The sequence below is a fragment of the Vidua macroura genome, chromosome 2, assembly GCF_024509145.1.
Source record: "Vidua macroura isolate BioBank_ID:100142 chromosome 2, ASM2450914v1, whole genome shotgun sequence".
Lineage (NCBI taxonomy): Eukaryota > Metazoa > Chordata > Aves > Passeriformes > Viduidae > Vidua > Vidua macroura.
The window spans coordinates 96,072,649-96,093,213 of record NC_071572.1 but is presented as its reverse complement, the minus strand read 5'-3'; the positions used below and the strand labels follow the sequence as shown (position 1 = coordinate 96,093,213).

Sequence of the window (20,565 nt, the reverse complement as noted above, 5' to 3'; positions counted from 1 at the left end):
TTACAAAATATTTTTTTCTTCTGAGTGCTTTTGAAGTTTGTCTTGTCTAGTCAGTATTAAATTATAGTTTTAAAATAAATTATACAATTTTGAGAACTCATTCTAGAGGCACCAATGGTTTCTGGTGTATTCTTGTTTGCTTTTTTGTTTTGATTTCAATCTGGCAAAGCATTGGTTTGGGATTTGGAGTCCACAGATCTTAAAGGCACTCTCTGGGGGTGTTCAGAAATCAGTTTGAGAGGCAAGCAAAGAAGAACTATAGTGGTTCTTTAAAAAGGCCATTCTTTCAGGCCAGATTTTTGCCACAAACTGTTGCTAGCATAGTGGAATCTGACGTGCAACTGGGATTTCTTTGCAGAAAAGGCCCAGGGTTATACATTGCTACATCTGGAAAGCTGCTTGTACAACAATGGCTAATTTTTGTTGGGATAGGCCTGGAGTAAACTGTATCAGCAAAAACAATGCTATGGATAACAGTCATATATACTGGTACTCTATATTCATATAAATTATAAAAACAGTGAAGGTAACCTTGGCATTGCTGTTTCCTCATATGTCACAGAATCACATCTCCTCAGATATGATAAGATGATAAATTATACTGGCCATCATCTTCAATACTGGAGTTCCTCAATTACAAAAATTTCTTGTCTTCAGTAAAGCAAATCCATGCAAATCCTATTTACTTCTGTAACTGTGATTGAGGTTAGGATTTAACTTGTTTTGTAAAAATTTGGCTATTGCAGACCTCAGCTAAACATAAAATTGTTGAAAGGAAAAAAACAGATGCTCTGACTGGCAAGGGAGAAAAACAGATACTGAGGTAAATTTCCTTTATATTCCCTGTTTTCTGGTTGATTATTTTTTGCTAAGTACTGCTTTGAATATTGCAACTTTCTCTTCATGATAAATATCACAGCATAAGCCCAATGACAAAGCATTACTCAACATAATTTTTGATATTGTTTTTCATCAGTTTTATTTAATGCTAATGTTGAAAATACATATGTTTAAATCATTGTTTAACAGACTTCTGTTTAGTTATATGGGTTAGAAATACAAATCTGAAAAAAGTCTATCTGCTCTGAGATAAATAGAAATAAAATTAATTTCTGATTGTAATACTTGTGGATAGGCTTGAAATTTGAGGAGATTTATTTTTTTAACTGAATTGAATATGTTAAGAATAAAGTGTGAAGAATATAGGGAGCATATATGAAAAGTTTGTTAGACCCAGTCACCTGCTTCCAATGGCCATAAACAGATGTCTACAAAAGTGTGGAAGCAAGCAGATATAATACTTAATTTTGAAACTCTCCCAAATAAATTATATTTGGAAACTTCCTAAAATAGTATGGTTTCTATGTATTTAGTGTCTCACATTAAATACTCTTCCACAAACCCACTTACCTATATTATTAAAATAAGCATACACAATATATATTGGAATAATCTAAAAATTTAATGAGTAAATTATAAACATGATGTTGTGTAGACCTATTTGCTTACCAGCCTTTTTCTTTCATTCTGTGTAAGCACAGAACCACAGGATTTCATAAATTGGAATAGTGAATCTTGATATTCCAGGAGAATATATTAGTAGAATATGAATTAATGCAGTACAGTATGGATTCAGTTCTATAACTGAAGTTCCTCAACACATAAAAAACACTGTGTGGGTTTGAAGTGCCCCATATGCCAACTGTATCACTTTTGACCCTGGTAATATTTAACATGGTTCCTATGGAGAAGGTCAGAAAGCTAGAATCAGGAGGATTCACTGCCTCTGCAGTGAGATTAAATATCATCAGCCAGATACAGAGGTTTGCTGAGGGTTAGCACTGATCTGTGATTATGGTGGGGTTTTTTAAAATCTATTTTAGTAGACCATTATTTACCCTGCAATTATATCACAGTGTGTTTCTGTAATTTTCTTTATATCAAACAAAAGAAAATAAAGTGTAAAAGAAAATAAAGTGTCCTGTAACTGCTGGTCTCAGAAGATGTGTGGTATAACAAAATATCCCCATTCAATCCATTTTCCCTAAGAGGACTTTTTCTTTTACTTTTCAATGTTCTTTAAACACATGAAGATAATTTTTCATCCTTTAAATTGTCCTTAGTATAGAAGGACCTAGTTTTCAGTTGATTGACTTTTATAGCCAGTGGCTTAGAACTTTGAGGACAAACTTTGATCTTTGCTGGCAACATGGATGTAAGAGTGGGGATTTGGCATAGTTTGTGTTTTAAGAAAATACTAGAATATAAGTATGCACCTCATGAACATCACAAGGTAACTACAGCCATTGTTATATTATTCCTTTTTAATTATATTTTGGTTTATAGCCTGGGGGTTCTTTGTTCAAGCTGATATTAATGAGAAATAATTTCATTAAAATAAGAGAAGACATGGATGTTCTTGAGAGTAATTTGAAAATTTTCTGTCTAGAGTTCTTATCTCACCTTTTTAGCCTTTTTACAAAATATCTGCATTGGAATTCACACCATACTAAGAAACTGCTTAATGCTTATTTTAACTATAGGAACAGGTACAGAAAGCCCAACCTGTGTATTAAATGAAGGCATTAAATGAAAACATTTTTGGGTAGTAGTTGTGAAGACTAATGTGGATTCTTTGCTCTTTTTTTTGCTAAGGTTGGAATTATATGTGCGAGATGGTACAGAGATCAGTGCCTGTCAGCACAGAAAGCCTAAAATTCTCAGTAACCAGAGTTCCAACAACTAATTGTTGATGCATTCAGTTTCCTGGCCATCCAAAACAGAAGCAAGTTCAGCAGAGGTCCTTTTTGTGGTTATTACAGGACAAGAAGATAGGCTAGCTGACAGTTGGGAAGAACGTGGATGTCTTCATGGCCCATATCTCTGATGCAATTTGAGCAGCCAATTTATTGTCATTCTGACCCCTGCTGTTACACTGAGACTTATGATGGGGCTTATTAGCTCAGTTTCAACACTGCACTGCTGCAGTTACCTGGCTTCTAAGTCTGTAAGTCTAGCTGGTTTTGAGTGGAAGAGGTTGTGCTGCCTGCAGAATTCCACACAGGCATTTTCTGTTTTGTTCAGCTGTATCTTCAGTTTAATCAATTGATTTTGAGTAATCAACTGATTTGAATTTGAATAATTGATTATTGAGCACACTGGGGCCTTGGATTGTGAGCTTCCAAGGTCCCTTCAAGACCAAGACTGCTTGTAAGAGCTGGAACAAAGGATGTGTCAATCCCAAGAAGACTAGTGAGCCCTAGGTTTGACTTTGTTGCCTCCTTCCCCACAAATTTGAAATTTGCATAGATACCGTCGTTGTAGCTTCTATCACATATCTGGATATCATGACAAATACAACACTGTGATGCTGTGATATATTTTCCTTCAAAATGCCTTTGCTTGAGAAAGACACTGAAGCTCTGTATATTGTTGTTAGAGTATGTAAAGTGCTGTCTTTCCTCTGCAGTAATGAACAGGAAGAGAAACAAAGGGACATTGCATAGGAGCAGAAAGGCAGGCTTCTTGGTTAGGAGAATGACCCTTCCAGCTTGCAGAAGCGCTGTTCTTTCCCTGGAGATTTCTTTACATTCCCACAGATTTCATAGAAGATCAAGATGAAGCTCTAGCTGGTTTCATGTAGATGGTGTATGTATCCATGATGAATACCACTTCAAAAGTCTGCTGCCAGCATCTCCTGCAGGCATTTCTAGTGATCATGGGTTCAAGAGCCTGGCTTTCCAGAGTGGAATACCTGCAGAGAGCTGTAACTACATCTACATGAAGTGTTTTCCCCTTTTCTGGTGGGAATTCTTTAACTGATGAAAATGTCTCTGTAGCCAGTTATCACTCTCCTAGTGCCAATACTTAGTATTCTGTTCATGTTCTTCAAATGACATCACTTAGGTAACAGGAATCATGAGATGAAAATTGAGTTTGCAGAATAATTAGATGCTCTGCTAACCTGCGAACCTAGAAATATACTTGTTTTTTTCCTTTCTCAGGTTTATTAATTCACAGTAGTAATCAGATATGCAAATATAGAAAGCATGCACATTTTTAGTCATTAAAATGTACAGGCAATGTGACATTTGCTGACTAACTTCACCCATTTTATTTCAGAGGAAGACACAGTGTTCCAGGAAACCTGAAGATGGTTAATCCTCAAAAACGATCAATTAAAAAGACTGTAGGAGTGAACCAGCTTCCACAGCTAAAGCACTGATTTAATATTAATGCCAAGAACTTCCAGTCACTTTTTAAAAAAAATTAATTTGACTGAAAGTTTATAAATTGAAGATGGAAGTATTTGTGTCTTATTGCAATGCCAGATCCAGATTGGAATGTCTTCTTGGATGCCTTAGTGTAAGTGTTCCTCTGCCTAATGGAATTGCTCTTCTAGTTGCCATCTTTGTACTGGTGATCTCTGACCTTTTCCATTCTGCTTCACATCAGTGATTCTGAGTGTGAGGGTGTTGGAAAATTTGGAGAATATTTAATGTCTTATACACTTAAAGATCTTTGAACTATGCAGCCATGAAAAACAAACAAGCCTCTAGCATTTTTGACCGCTCAATCCAAGAAGAAGAAGGCAGACTGATGTACCCTGAAGTATTGTCTAAATATAATGTTTTTTTAAAAAGCTGGCTTGCCACAGATCCCATGTTGATTGCCACTTTCTGTCTGCATGGTTTAGAAGCACATCACCATTTCCAGCTGCTTTAGGCACTAGTAATGGATAGAAATGACACAAAAATTGAGCACTTTTTATTAAGGAATCTTCAGAGCCTATCTTGTAGAATGTTGTTTCTTTTAAAACTATGTATGTTCTATAAAGAAACACATATCCTGATATTGGTATGTTGCTCTTTGAAATTTGAAATCTCAGATGAACCCTTGTATCCACAGTCTTGGGGTCATAAAAATCTCTGTCTTCTTCAGTGGCATTGATCTTTGTACTTTTAGGGTCCAAAACAGTGCCAGTCCTAAAAGTCATCTCTTCAGTGAAAGTAAAACTACTTTGTTTCTTCATTCTTAAGCATGCAATTATTGTTGCAATTTTATTACCTACATTTTAGTCATTAAATTCAGCAAAATTTTTTCAAGTGGCAACAGGAAAAATGTTTTGGTAATGAAGCTTCAATCCTCTGGGTTACATCTTAAAAGCTCTTGGCAGAGCAAATGTGGTTGCTTGACTGCCCTTTATTATTTTAAGAGCATTCCTAACTCTTTGCAATAAAGTTTTTTCCCTCTTTAAGAGCAGTACTAATAGTTCCTTATTACTGGCAGCATTAGAGTGACATTGTAATTAAACTCACATTGAAAGACAAACCAATGGTGTCATTCTAAAATGCAGAGAGCAAAGACCTGTAGCATGGTACAGCATATTCAGTATGGAAATCCCTTTTTTTTCCTCTTACATAGTATGAAATTCATTACAGATATTTGTCATGTTACCATGCATGAGGTATCCTTCTTTCTTAAGCAGGGTGGTCTGCCTGGCTGGTTTTTTCCTCACATAGCACAGCTGGTTAGGTTAGCACTCTTCTGTTTGTGTTTTTCACATGAAAAAATTCCAAATGTTCGTTGTGCTGACATTTGTCATTGTGGTGAAGGAGAGGGGAAAAGTCACCATAATGGCTCTACTGGCATAAAAGACAAGGGACATCTGCAGTAGTAAAGAAAATCCAGTTCTTGGATTCATGCAGCAAGCATTTCCTACTGCTGTCTCAATCAAATGTTGGTGCACTCAAGTCTGGTCCATGTAGCACCTCAGAATAACTTGAAAAACTGCACAAATATAACAGAACATTTTTTCACAACAGGAGACGACGCTTCCCTCAAGGATATTTCTCACTGAGGACTTGAAAAGAGACTTTTTTTGAAGCCTTAAAAGAGGCATTTATTGGTACAGGAATGACCTGGGAGAAGAGCATACTATATCCTATTTAGTCCCTGTTTCACCTTGCCAACAACATTTTGATTTGATTTCAGATTCAAAATGCAGTAGTATGATAATTAATTGCTAAAATGTGCTGTTTGACCATTCTAATTGTACATCCAGCTGTAATCTTTGTTGTGCAAAATGGTTATAGTTCAGTACTCATACTCTTTGAATTACTTGGCATTTAATTTTCTTCCTGGTTTTCTGAAAATAAGTATGAACCTTATAACTAAATTTGATGGCTCCAATTTTTTTTGCAACAGCAAAAAGAGAGTTTTTTGTTTCAAAAGCATAGGTCTTTTTGGATCTAAATAAAACTTTTACACTTTTAGGTTTCCCAAAACATGTAGGAATTTTTTGTTTCATTTGGTGGTGTTAGGTGAATGAGTGTTTTGAAATTCCTGGATGTATCTTGTGTGGGCTTTTCTTACTGTTTTGTTGTCCTGTGAAATGCGGTTTTTTGACATTTGCAGCAATGAACAGTTAGATGACTTTATGTAAGATCTTTGATATGGATATTTCAGCACATTTAGGATTAATTAATCCTTAAAATCCTTCATAGTATGCAGTATTATTTTAGGCCTAGAAGACAGAATCAGGTTTATTTAAAGTAGATATGGGAGTGTAGTAATGTCTGTTTTTCCCCTGATTTCACAACAGGGTGATCTTTTGTAATGCTGCCAACTATTTCAAGATAAACTAGGCCTCCTCTTAAGTCTCTGTGCATCATACATGACACTGAAGGAATCTGAAACCAAAAATGGGAAACTGAATTGCTGACAGTTGTGGTCAGTGATTGAATGGAGCTAAACATCAGAGGAAGACAGGATCAGAGGTGAAGGTTTGAGTCTGGCCAAACTTCGTCTTTCAGTGTAGAATGTACTTGAGATTCCAGATATACTGATTGTAGTGTGTAAGTGGCTTTAATTGTTAGACTGGGAAATTTGATATCCTAACTTGGCACTTGAGAGTATGCTGCCTTTACATGGTTACTCATGTAATTCCATTAATTTCAGATGAGTCATGATTTTGAGGTAAATAAGGCATTTTAAGTATTTACCCATAATTTAAATATAAATTATTATTAATAAATACAAATTTTATTATTAAATTTAAATATAAATTTAAATTTATAAATTTCTATAATTTTATAAAATATAAATATAAATATTTTATAATTTTATTAAAATATAAATATAAATTTAAAATCTCAAATGCTGGTAAGCACACATTTCTTATTTCCAAAAAAAACCCCCTTTTTTTTCTTTTAGAGTCTCATGATTAAAGATAGTATTGTGTAATGATATTTGTTTTTAATTATTCAGTTTAGCAGCAGTGCACTCTTCTATGATGGAATAAAATTAAAATGTTTATTGGACAGACATTGACTGTGTGGCTGATTATTATGTAATTATGCAGCATAACCACAGGCTGCAGAGAACTGGGGTGATAGGCTTCATCATGTTCAGGATATCATTAATAATAAGCAAGATATTTTGTTGCTTAAATACTTTGTTCAATGGGTTCTCTGTATTTAAACTGACTAGGTGGTACAGCTGACAGTTTCCCCAATTCCTATGATATTCTATCTCTACTGGTAAAGATGAAGTGCATAATTTAGCCTTAATACATTTCCAGTAGAGGAGGATGCTGTGCAGGCCATTTTACAAATGTGATGCACACAGTAGCAAAAAAATAAATTAATAAATAAGCAAGCGAACCTCTGTTTTATTAAGCTTCTGCTCTTTTTGCCAGACTGGTCTCAAACATAAACTAACTCTAGCTGGAAGCAGATATAATGTGCCTGGACTAAAATGATAGCTAATTGCCACAGTTTTATCATTTTACACACAGGTGTCACACTAATGGCAGACAGCTCTAGACTGGATAATGAGGCTTTTTAAAGGTGGCAGGACCTTATTTACTTGGCAGATGAGTTTAACACTCTCTTCTAAAAATAGAAACATTGGATTTATAGGTTCCTTATAGGTTACATCTTAGAATCCAGTTTTCCTGCACTTCACTAATCTGTGCCATAAACTACCAACTAAGAACCATGTAGAGATCAAATGAGTCTCTCACGTCTACAGGAGTAGCATGCAGGTGGGGCCAGGCTTTGCCTGTTCTGGGAACAACTCAGTGCACCACCCCAAAGAAAGGGCTCTCACCATTTCTAGGCTGGTAAAGTTCCTGTGCTCCGGTTCCCATGTAACTTCTCACCCCTCCCTTTGTTGCCTGGGAGAAGACGAATTCTGCTTCAGGATCCCATCTGTAATTTGGGGAGAACAGTATGTTTCTGGTGCTGAGAAGTGACACAAAGATACATACACTGGTGCTGGAGGGAAGCCAGCTGGTAAAACCACAATGAATCTAAGTCTGACCTAAATCAAATGGGTTTTCTTTTGTCTTACAATGAAGAGGGATAATATTGGTGCTCTGTTGGTGCAGAAACAGCTGTGGCTGCTGCATCTTACTGAAGAGATTTACCAGTAAAGACTGATGTCAGGGTATTTCCTGATGAACACAACCCAGTGTGACACAGCAGTGACACCAGTTGCTGTGCATGTCTTGTCACAGGGAAAAATGTCAGCTCTGAAAAGAGAAGGATCCCATGTGAGATCCAGGACAGGGCCTCACTCCCACACCACCCTACGACAGGCGCTTCCCCCTGCATCTGTCTGATCCCTCCACACAAAAAGCAAGTGTCCTGTGGGGAATCTGCTCAGGAATGATGTGGTGTAACAGAGCAATGCAGACTGGGTACCAGAAAAATTGGGCACAGCTGAAGGGTTATTTTGGGGGAAGGATGAAGCAACAAGGCTGTGCACTCTTGACTGATCCTGTGCTGATTAGGAAGAGGATACTGAGAAATCTTTTAAAAAGATGAAAATAAGGAAAATTAGCCTGGGAATTATCTGTCCCAGTTTGCAGCTTAAAAGTCATACATCTAAGTCTGAGCTAATCACTGTATACTCAATGAGTAGTCAATAGGAAAAAAAACCCAACAAAACAGAGACCTTCAGAGTGCAGCTCCTCTCATTCTAACAGAGATGCTTAAAATGGATCAGATGACACATCAACTGGATTTCTTTTCCCTGACTAGAAAGAGAATATAGGATGACAAATTCAGAATAACCTGTCCAGCATGTAGATAGGTAAGCTGAACCCTGTTCTTGTGAATTTCTTTATTTTTCTTGCTCTGGCTAGGGACAATGACACCCAAGATTAGTAGAGGGTCTCAGCCAAGAAGTAATACTGAGCTGCAATTTGACTCTCCTTTGGGCTGATCTTTTTGTCTCACAGCAGCCCAGCATTCAACAGAGGACCTGTTCTTTAGGCATTGAATTTACAAGGCCCACAAATCTATTCTTACGTTGCACCAGTACTTACAAGGACAAATTACCTTTCTTTTTTTTCTTCCCTTTGAGCACATTTGGCAAGCTCCATGTTCTTTTGAAATCAAACCAACAAGCTGCTGCATTATGCTAAAAAGCCCTCCTAAAGCCTGTGGATCTCCAATGTACAGGTGGGAAAATACAGCCCATAGATCTATTTGCTACAGACTTTAGAAGAAAATTTGATGCAATTGTGATAGGAATCAATAACCCCGGGATCAATCCCTTTTTGTGTGTTCCTGTCTCTTAAAAAGCTGAGCTAAGAATTTACTCATGACAAGTCAAATTATTGCCTGGGCAAATGTGTTCTTGGAGGATTAAAACAGTTTGCAATTCCTGCCAGGCCTGCAATGGCTGACAGCATAATTTCATTAGTATAATATATTCCTAGGGCAAGAATAATTTGTCCAAATACACTTAAAATGTTTGGATAAAATAATCTACCTTGCCTGAGGCTGCCATCAGAAAGCACTTATCAGGCCAGACCTTCAGTCTCATCGACACCTGCAGGAGGCTGCTCCTGTGCCACGGCTCAGAGAGATGTGAGAGCCCCGTGTCCTTCACTGGCTGGAGAGGAGAGGAATGGAGAACCATTCTGTCCGTGCTGAATTTTATACTCCAGACATCTGAAGCAAAGCACCAATCCTGGAAACATAACTGTGTTGTGCTGTGCTCATTGCTGCCTTGGCTAATATTGTATCAATACCTCCAGTGGCTGGTGTTTCTGGGTGTACCCACAGACATGCTGAGCTGGAAAAGTAATAGGAATTCCTCACAATCCAAATCAACAACAGGCTTGAAGGAGATAGAAGAAATCTCTCTTTCCAGCCTAATCAAAATTAGAAAACAACAAACGATACTATAAAACCACACGCAGTTCCTTGGCTTTGCGTTGATGCTTCAGTCATCCTGGGCTGGGCCTGACCCTGGTTCCCTGATCCCCAGCTCCACTTGCAGGCAGATGTCCTGCCCCAGCCTTGGCTGTCCCTGTCCCCAGAGCCCCTGCTGCTCTGTCCCCAGTTTGTACTACTCCTGGTGGGGGCAGTGAGATGGTCCCTACCCTGCCCTGCTCTGCTTGCCCAGGGATCCCCTGCAGCTCCGAGTCCCCAGTTTCAGGGGTCACTGGCTGCCACCCATCCTGTCAGATTTGCACTCTTTGGTGGTGCTGACATAAATAACAATTCGCTGACTGCAGGAGTGATTTACTTTAAGCACTTTAGCACCTGCTGTTGCTCATTACAGGATTATCATGCCCCAGATTGATCCTGGCAGCCTGGGGTTTACAGTGTTAGCTCATGGCACATGTGTAAGAGTTACCTTACGGGGTGGTGGGTTCATGCACTTGCTCTGTCCTCTCTGCGACCCTGCTTCATGCTAAGATCTCTCTTGTAACTGGAAGCCACAGGTTTTAGGCATGTGACAATCAGAAAAAAAATCAACAATTAAATCAACATGAAGGCTTTTAATGGTAGACATCAGCATCTGACAGTATCTAATTGTTCAGGATAACAGCATATTCTCCACCGTTGGCTCATTTTGTCACTATGTGGATATCATTGCAATTAGCCTTTCCTGAGAAGGATAAGAAGGATACAAAGATGGAGCTTGTGCTAAAGGCTCTGCAGACATCTGGCATTTCACACTGTTCTCCTGGGCTGGCATTCAGTGGGAGAAGTTATAATAGTTTTTAGGGCACGTATTCCAAAACTTGGCAAAAATAGCTGTCTCACTCCTCCTGGTGCTCTCCCCTGCCTACTTAATTGCTTAAATTGCTGGTTCTTCTGTTTTCTGATGTCCGCAGCACATCCTTTCTCACTGTAGCATTTCACAGGGCTGCAGACTTAAAACTTCAACTTGTTTTATTACAGTTGGTCACCTGCAGCCTGAGCCATAGAAGAGTTCCATTATTATTTTCTGGCCTGGTAACCATCTGTTTCCTAGTGCCAGCACCAGCCACAGCGGTGCCTGCTATGTCCTCTTTGAACTGTCTGTCTTCTCTCACCATCAAAACTTTCACTGGAAATTACTTGAATTGTACTGCCTAGGATGGTTCTATGGACAACTATCACTTAGGAGCAGTGCCCAGGGCATTTACAAGTTGGAAAGATGGAACAGTCTGTGCCCAAAGATACAGAAAATGGGAAAAAGAACATGCTAACACTACAAAGAGCAAAGCGCCCTGCAGCTTTCTCAGGCAGTGCTCTGATGAGGTGCAAAAACAAAATAACCCCACCAGCACCAAAAAATCCCCAACCCAAAATCACCCCCACTGAAATCTAAATAAAAGGTTTATGCAATGGAAGATGGAACTGGTCCATACAAGTTTTGAGTTATTTTGAGGAAAAGTTCAGCATGACTATAAAAACATTGTAGAATCAAAATTCATATAATCTTCAAGTTTAAATAAGCATTGGTACAAAGCAGGGGAGTGGAGGAAGGTTACCCTAAAAAAGCCTTTGAAAGTTTTACTTAAGAAATACCTTTGAGGAACTCTTTTAAATCTAAAATGATACTTAGAGGCAAGGATTATACTTGAACAAAAGAGGACAAAAGAGGTTTGCTGAGGCCATAATTTCTTTACTTGTAAAGATAAAGTTTAACAAGTTTAATGGACTAGTAATATTCTTATATAAAGAAAAAAAAAAATAAGAGAGATATTCTAAAGTAAACCTGCATGCTTTTGGCATTTTTTGAGCCATGGACTATAAGCATAGCTGAGGTACTTTTCCCATATAACAGTGTGAATATGGACTGGACTAGATTTCTGGACTCCTAAAAATGGTCCAGATAATATAGAATGTGCTTTATGCTAAGACCCAGATTTTCAAAGGACTTTGTAGAACAGATTCAAAGAGGGCCTGAATTATATAGGACTAACAAGTTATTTTTCCAGAAGGGGAATGTACTGCTGACACTGTACGTTGCATGGGAAAAGTTAAAAATTGTGGTACTCAGATGCTGAATGGGGGGATGTACTCAGATGGGAAAAGTTAAAATTTGCAGTACTCAGATGCAGAATGGGGGAAGCATAAGCCAGCCAGGCATTAGTCCAGGATGACGACCAGGAATGGTGGAGAGCTCCTGTCAACTCTGTTTTATCTTATCCAACCCAATTGGGTTTCCATTTCAGTTATTGGCCACTTCACAATGAAATGCAACTTAACGAGAAAATTCTGCACTGTGCTCCATTTCAGAACTCTCAAATGTTCTTGGAACAGTTTAGCCTTTAGAGGGTTTCTTATAACTGGAGTTTTCTACAGAGCAGAAATGAATACATCACTGATGTCATTGTGTGTGCATTGCATCACACATGCTTTTCACAGTCATTCAGAAGTCTCTGATTTTTGACAAACAGAAAACACTCTGCTGAAATGGTTAAACAAAATAGGTTATTAGTTGCCTTTTTTTTTAAATACCAGTTCATATTTTGAAATGTATGTATATAAAAACACTGAGAGTAATCTTAATCAAGGGAAAGAAAAAAGGTTTCCTTATTAAGGAATGCTGAAGAGCTTTTGTGTGACCTTTTCACCCACTCAAATCAACTTTTCAATTACGCACATCTCTGTGAGCAATGCTCTTACCAGTTTACTTATTTCACTTTGTTGTTGCCCAAGAATCATTATTTTAAATATAACAGGTCAGTCTCCTTCTTCTATTTCTTCACTGACCTTCAACACAACTGATATTTAAGAGCCTGAAATTGTGATTTTGACTATTTTAACAAAACAGTGATATCAAAGGTCTTTTGTCTATGAGCTGATTAGTCAGGCTGGTGACTCTTGATAAGTTCAGGCTTCTTCAGTGTGAGTGGAAATACCAGCAGGTGTTCTCTGCAGGTATGACACTGTTATCAAATAAGCATTTTCTATTTGTATACATCTTGTCCTGCATTTTTAAACCAAGGCTGTGCTGGAAGCTTTAGAGGTGACAATATCTAAAGTTATTTTGTGGCATCTGACTCTTAGCTGAGTAGTGGAAACACAAATCAGAGAAATGCAAATAGTTTTCAAGGAAAACTGCTTGTTTTTTCCGCTTGATTTTTCTACTTGATTTTTGGTAGAAAAGGTAGGAAATTGAAGTCTGTCTAGACAACGTATGCATGCAACTTTTCTGGAATAAAGACACAGTTTAATATCAGAAAAAAAAAAAATAAATAAGAAAAAAAAGAAAATATACTACCAGATGTTGATGCTTATTTTTCTAAAATATGTATTTTATTTTCAATTTTAAAAATGGACACATCTGTGGAAAGTACCTCATGCCAAAGATTTTTAATGACTTTTAATGACTCATATTTATGAGTCTTGGTTTTGTCTGAATTTTTGGGTAGAAGGCACCATTTCAGCTGCTGGAAGCAGAGGTTTTGACATGGAGAAATCCAGGTATTGCTTTCTGGGATTAACTATTGCCATCACTATTACCAGTGGAATTGTGCTCAGTAGGGAGTGAATGTACAGCCTGTCTACATGCTTGGACGAGATGTGCATTCCATGAGAAAAATTAAAGCTAGTGTATGAAAAACCACAGAAATCTGCAATACCTGTAGTTTTGTTCTCAGGTTACAGTTACCTAAATGGAAGAGGATTTTCTTGGGTTCATAAAAAGAGGGGTTTCATTCTTGTTGCTGTATTGGACCTTTAACTATTGGGTACCTTCTTCAGGCTGGTGGGTAGAAATTGCTGGCAAGCTGTACAGCTCCATGGATGACATCCCATTCATCTGCGCTGGGCTCTTGGGAAAACATTTTTAAAAGGAGAAGTGGTTGAGCTAAGAATAGATGATTACTTCTAAATTTGCTCTCTAAGAGCCATTAAGTAATCAAATGAGCTCCTTTGATTGGGAGGAAAGCTCAGTAAACCAACATAGTGCTGGGTCAGCATGTGTACTAGTGAGCACACAGGAGGGGGCTTCGCATGGCTGAGTGGAAAGTTCCCAGTGATGGCCATGACCCGTTCTCTTCAGGATAAAGCATTGTAAATACTGAACAGCCCTTACTTTGGTCTACATCACCTCCCAAGGTCACCCTGCAGGTGGTGACCTAGCCTAGGTGTCTGTAATTCAAATGTGAGACAGCAAGACAGCCCAGTATATGGAGGTACTTACCTTTAAGGCTTCACTTTATTTAGACAGTTCTGAATATGGAATGATGTTATAATTAGGACACTCGGCTGGGCTGTAGGAGATGATGATGATACAGTGACTCAATTTCTCACTTGTCTGTGGGATAACAACTGTTTCCTGTGGGCGTTGTAAGCACTATAATTCTGTCATGTTCTAGAGGTGTTTCCAGCTCAACATGACAAGCATTACTGGTTAAATCTTGCAAGAGTCCTCTAACTCAAAAAAATGAAACAAGAAAATTTAATGAATGGTGGAAATTGTGCATGCTTATATTTTTCATACACCAAAAAAAAAAAAAAAAAAAAAAAGGGATTATTTGAGTTTATTGGCTGGCCACCCAGAAAGATGTAATACCCAGATTTCTGCAGTGCCTAGTTTCCTGCAGGCTGCTCAGATCATGGACTGCTTCTGCAGCATAGCAGAGCCCTGATCCTGATTCTTTGTGACAGCCACTTCCACCAGTCTAGACCAAGTGAGTGTGAGAAATCATGGCAAGTTAATAATGTTTTTCATCCTCTCTTCCTGAAGGCTAAATGTCTTCTCTGTAGGGACAAGGATCCTCCAAAGGGTGAAACAGAGCAGTCCACATTTGCAGGCAAAAGGACAGCCACAAGTAGAAATCCATAGTCTCTTCTGCAGAGTGCCGTGGGCATTTCTTTGAATTGATGGTTTCAAAATCTGTCACGTTCTACTTCAGAAACTGATGGAGGAAAGGGCCCTTTAATCTTTCTTTCTTTACTGGCATGAGAACTGGACAAAATCTGCTATTTTGTCCTAGCTGAGATTGGTACAGAACATCCCTTATGATCTTGCCAAACGCCCTTGGGTTAGAGATATGAGCCTGAATGAAACTGTCAACTGTACTGGGAATATTTTCAGTTCCCTCCTCATCTCTGGATCCCCTGCTCTGACTTTCTCCTTACCTTTTCAAGGAAAGACATAGGGTATTTGGCTTAGATTTTGGATTTTGTCCAGGTAGATGTAGAGATGGAAATCTCTTCTTACTGCCAAAGTGAGAGAAACGCACACAAAAAATACGGAGAACACTTGTTTGTTAAAACTGATTGGGAGCAAATGGAAAATGGTAATAATAATATGTATAATAATATGTAAAGTGACTTGACTCTGTAAGTGTTTCTTCACTTAAGTAACTTTTAAAGTGTGAGTTTATGGCATATAACTTAGCTGTAGCTGATTTCAATTTGAATTCTCCAGGCTTCTCAATCTAAGCACAGAGATCCACCCACAAGAAACAGCTTGCAGACTTAGACCTTTAGCTGGAAGAGTTGGCTGACTTCTGTCAATCAGCCTGCTAGTATATTCTCTCCCTACTCTCTTCCTAAAATAGCACTAGCTAGTTGAAAATTTGTTTTTGTGGGGGTGGGGAGGTGATAGGAATAATAAAATGAATTCATAAGCCTGGCTGTGCATCATCCTATGTATATTAGCCATTCACATGTGGTCTATGGCTACAGAATTCACAGTAATGCCATTCAAAGGGATTTTGACATTTAAAGGTCAAGTAGCACCTCGTTCATTTGGAGAGCATAATCCAAAAAAAAAAAAAAAAAAAAAAAAGAAAAATTAAAGTGAGCCTCAGAAAGAAAAATTAATAGAACAATGGTGTGGTAGCTTGCCATTTTGCTTGCAAGTGGTTTTGAAGATCAGTCAGTAGTTTCTCTTGCCATTCACTGTGAACTATAGTTCTAAAAAGGGTATATAAAGACAAGCCTCTGTCGTAAAAATGGCTACAGTGCCTCGCTGCTAGAGATCAAATAGCCAAGGTGCTTTGAAAATCAGAGGAAATAACAAAAAATTATATGAAAAAGTTCTGCTTGCTGCCTTCTGCTTCCTTCTTCAAATAGCTGGAAACTGAACTAGCTTTGCCTCTGGTCCATGCTTTCCTCCATTTCTTTGCTTCTTTTTTTGTTTTTTTTTTCCTTTGAATTTTTTTTATCAGAAAAAAAATTGGCAAGTTTAGGAAAATGTAGTTATTAAGGAAGGAGAACCAACTGAGTTGTAAAGGTCCTCTTATTCATTTTAAAAGTCACTGAGTCATGCTGGCAGAGGGCACACAGTGCTGCTATTTGCACAACCTAAGGGCAAGAAACATTTTTTTTTAAGCTCTTGTTGTTACAACACTTTTATAATAGGCACAGTCGGAGCAAAAACCTTCAGGAAAAAAATGTAAACATTTTTATAAATTTGTTCTCTTGCATAAGAACTGAAAGGTGAAGCCAACTTTTTCCTCATTCCAAAGCAAAAATAGACCAGAACAACAAAGAACGGATTAAATTCTCAACTTTCCTTGAACTCCCTTTAAGATTAACAGAGAAATGTTGTTTCTCAGCTGGACACTCTCCATGTCTGTAAATCACTGTTTTTTGTCTGCTTTTCCACACCATCTAGCTCACCTGAGAATCTGCCTTTGATGTGTGCATTGAAATGATTCTTTGAGCTGGATATTGAAAAGGTTGACATTTAGCTAGATGGGAAATAAATACCACATGACTGTAATGATAGCACATACTCTTTCTCCCCCAACTTTTGGAAGGATGAAAGCACAGGCCTGTCTTCTTTCAAGACATTTTCAAACTTCCAGTAATGAGTTAGCAGGAATTTATTGTTGGAAACAAAACACTGTGACTACCACTGCAGAGTTCCCTACAGAACTGCCATGCACATCAGCCTGGCTGGTTTGAAACTACCACGTGTTGGCAGGGAAAAGATGCAACACACTTAAATCACTTCCAACATGCAAGATTTCTAGAAAAAAAAAACCCAAAAACAACACAGTGAAAGATCTCCCACTATCAGATTATGATTTGTCACTGCCATATGGAGCACTTAAAATGTAAGTTAAAAAACTCTCAAACTCATCATTTATTTGGATTTTCTTTTTACCAAATTTCTGAATGCTGGTTTTACAATCTTATAATTTAATAATGAAAAGAGTAAAGAGTACAGACACTACATAAGAGTGTCTGTAAAGGACATAGAAGACTAAGCAATATATTTAAGTTGACTTAACTGGAAAAATTTAACTGGATTATGCTGAGATGTCATGATGTACAACTTCTATGAACATTAATTTTCAAGGAATGCAACAGTTTTGCCTCTGAGCTCCTCCACTGTGGTACAAAACAAGGACACATGTAGTGGGATTATTTTCCTTGGGAAGAACTTGAGCTGCTTTCTTCCTACCAGAAGAAGCCAAGATGGTGAGTGCTGTTAATTCATTAAGCAACTCCTACAACACAGCTTGCTTTCAAGGAGAATATAAACTCTTCTGATTATTTTAACTAGAAAATAAATGTAGTTATTAGTATTCCAACTATGATCAAATGAAGGTATTACTATGAAGTTATTACTTTGATCTCCTGAAGCAAATAAAGAGGGGGAGAAATGATGTTTTAGTAATTCTTCAAGTACTATCTGGTTATAAAAAGTATGTCCAAAATAGGATTTATCAGGCACTCAGTACTCCTTCTAGATATTTTACAGTATTGTAGATCCTGCTTAAAAATATTTCCCTGTGCCTGATTTTTCTTCCTATCATTACAGCACAAAAAAACACTTCAAAGCAATGAAAGGACTCATAAGAGGCATCTGATGCCTGGGCTTCCATCACCACCAGCCTGTGTCATGTCACAGAGATATTCCTGACAGATGTGGGCCCTTCAGGATCTGTATTGAATTATGCTTCTTCACTGCTGAGTGTCAATACACCAGCATATTCATCACACACAAGAAGACAGTCTAAGCGAAAGAGTTGGGGGTTGTTCAGCCTGGACAAGAGAAGGCTCTGGGGAGACCTTGTAGCAGCCTTCCAGGACATAAAAGGGCACCTGCAAGAGAGCAGGAAAGAGAATTTTCACAAGTAGATATAGTGATAGAAGAGAAGAGGAAATAGTTTTAAACTGTCACAGAGTAGATTCAGGTATTAGGAGGAAATTTTTTACTGTGAGGGTGGTGAGACACTGCCACTGGTCGCACATAGAAGCTGTGGGTGCCCCATCCCTGGAGGTCTTCAAGCCCAGGCTGGAACAACTTGGGGCTTTGATCAGCCTGGTCTAGAGAAGCTGTCCCTGCCCATGGCAGGGGCGTTGGAACGAGATGATCTTTAAGGTCCCTTCCAACCCAAGGCATTCTAGGATTCTATGATTTTGTGATGCTGGCAAGTGTATAACTTGTGCCTTGTCAGGAGTAGTTTTTCTTAATCTTATAATAGCCTGGGTCATTGTTCTTCTGAGTGCTGTTTGTGTGGCTGTACATGTGATCAAGATCTGTCATAGATGCTGCCTCAGACCAAGTCCTTTGGCACCCTGTTGTGAGTTACCTGGAAGCATTCCCACAAGCAGCCCTGACAGTTTTATATTTATGTTGTGCAGTGCTTTGGTCTCCAGAAACCAGGGCCAGACTTCTGTCCTAGGATTATGTATCACCTTCTCTAATGAGCTGGAAAACACACCAGAATACAGTGCTCAGAAACTCAGTAGAAACAACCACACAACAGCCACTGAGGGAGAATTTTCACTCATCCCAGCTGCCAAAGGGCCTTTGTGCCAACAAGAGGGGCAATGCAAGACTGCAGCAAGCTACTATCAATACCCTTGTCAAAGAAATGTTGATAGCTTGCACTGCTACTTCACGAGTCTCAAACCAGATTTAAGTGACCTTCAGGTTTCCATTCACAAACAAAATGGAATAATAAAATTTAAAGATGCTTTGAGCATGGGTTTGGCTTTCAGTTGTCCTCAGGATCTTGCTGAAGACCTTAGCTGGGCTGGTTTACAGGCAGTGTGTGATTGCAATTTTTTTTTTTTTTTTTTTTACACAGATGCCCATTTTCCCCTTCCTGTCAGGTCAGTCAGCCAGTCTGCAGCTGAGTTCCATGGAGATACAGAAAAAGGAGTAAAGCAGATGCAGTTTAAAAGACCAGAAGTTACTCCTTTCTCTGATGGTGTGTGAGTGCAAGTTGCACTAGTTTTTCATGCCAGCATCCCACTTTCCTTAATGATTGTCTTAACTTCAGCCCTCACCACTGTCTTTCAGGCAGTTTTTAAAGCATACAGAAGTACCAAGCAGAACCTTGTCATTTATCCATATTTGCAAGTTGAGCTTTGCTAAGACATGACAAAAATCTGACTGGTCAGGACTCTTCTTCTTTTTTTTTTTTTTTTTTTTTTAATGCTGCTACATGAAATCATGTTTTTAGTATTATTTTAGTATTATTTCAGTGAGCTCCAGAAATCTTAGAAAGACAATCTCTTGGGGGTGGGTTTTTTTTTTTCCTGATGTTCAAAAAATTATCCAATGATAAGCCTATAGGAGTTGTGACCTATCTTTAAGTTGGGAAAATGTTCTTAAGATCCCCTCTCAAGACCAAGAAAGCAAGAAAATTGCTCCTAGAAAATGATTCCATTTTTGAGGCAAGTGCATTCTCACTGACATTTCCCTCTCATCTTTGAGAAAACTCAGCTGAGTGCCTGAAATTAACAGTCATAAATGTATGTAAGGATGTGTGGAATGAAAAACTATAAAGTAAAGGCCATCTAGCTAACTGGAATGGAAAGGCAATTGTCCATTAGATTCAGCTTCCATCTATTAATCACAGCCCAGATGTCCACAGTCAGGACAGCCACAGGAATGGACTCATTCAACTCAAGGGTTCTTAGGAGAAGGTGGGATGATGTTCTGTATGGGTTAGACCATTTCCACCAGAGTTCCTTCCTTGCTGTGGTATGTACAGGATGGACCATAGACATTATTTCTAGCATAGTGTGCATAGTTTGCTCTAGATCACTTAACAGGAAATCAGTAAAAATGAAATAACAAACAAAACCTAACCAAAGCATGCAGTCTCTGTCCTGAGGATTGATTTAGGCACAAAAATGTAAGCATTAATAAAAGGTTACAAGACCATTTATTTCTGCTTGTTCTGGTGCTGCCAACCGTTTTTGTCATTTGAAAATACCTCAGCAGTGTCTTTCAAGGATCTTCCTCAACCCTTTGTTCTCCTCAGGGAATTTATTTATCAGTAACCTTTAAAGAATAATTTATTTTCCCAGCTTGTGTTTGGAAGCACTGCAGAACAGTTTG

General features: G+C 38.2%; 1 protein-coding gene across 3 annotated transcripts in view; it reads left to right on the top strand.

The window, feature by feature from the left end:
* The window catches only part of CCDC169 (coiled-coil domain containing 169), a 41,018-nt gene extending 23,382 nt beyond the window's left edge, over positions 1–17,636 (top strand). Inside the window, exons 7-9 of one of the 3 annotated variants that reach the window (XR_008435683.1) lie at positions 747–823; positions 4,123–4,365; positions 17,563–17,636. Coding sequence is in view for 1 of the 3 variants with exons in the window: in XM_053970197.1 (XP_053826172.1) it covers positions 747–823; positions 4,123–4,225 (180 nt within the window). In the remaining 2 variants the exon portion in view is untranslated. Of the gene's footprint in view, positions 1–746; positions 824–4,122; positions 5,258–6,604; positions 6,984–17,562 lie in introns of those variants that run through there. The other 2 variants (XR_008435682.1, XM_053970197.1) reach the window with 2 other exon arrangements.
* Positions 17,637–20,565: the final 2,929 nt, after the last annotated feature.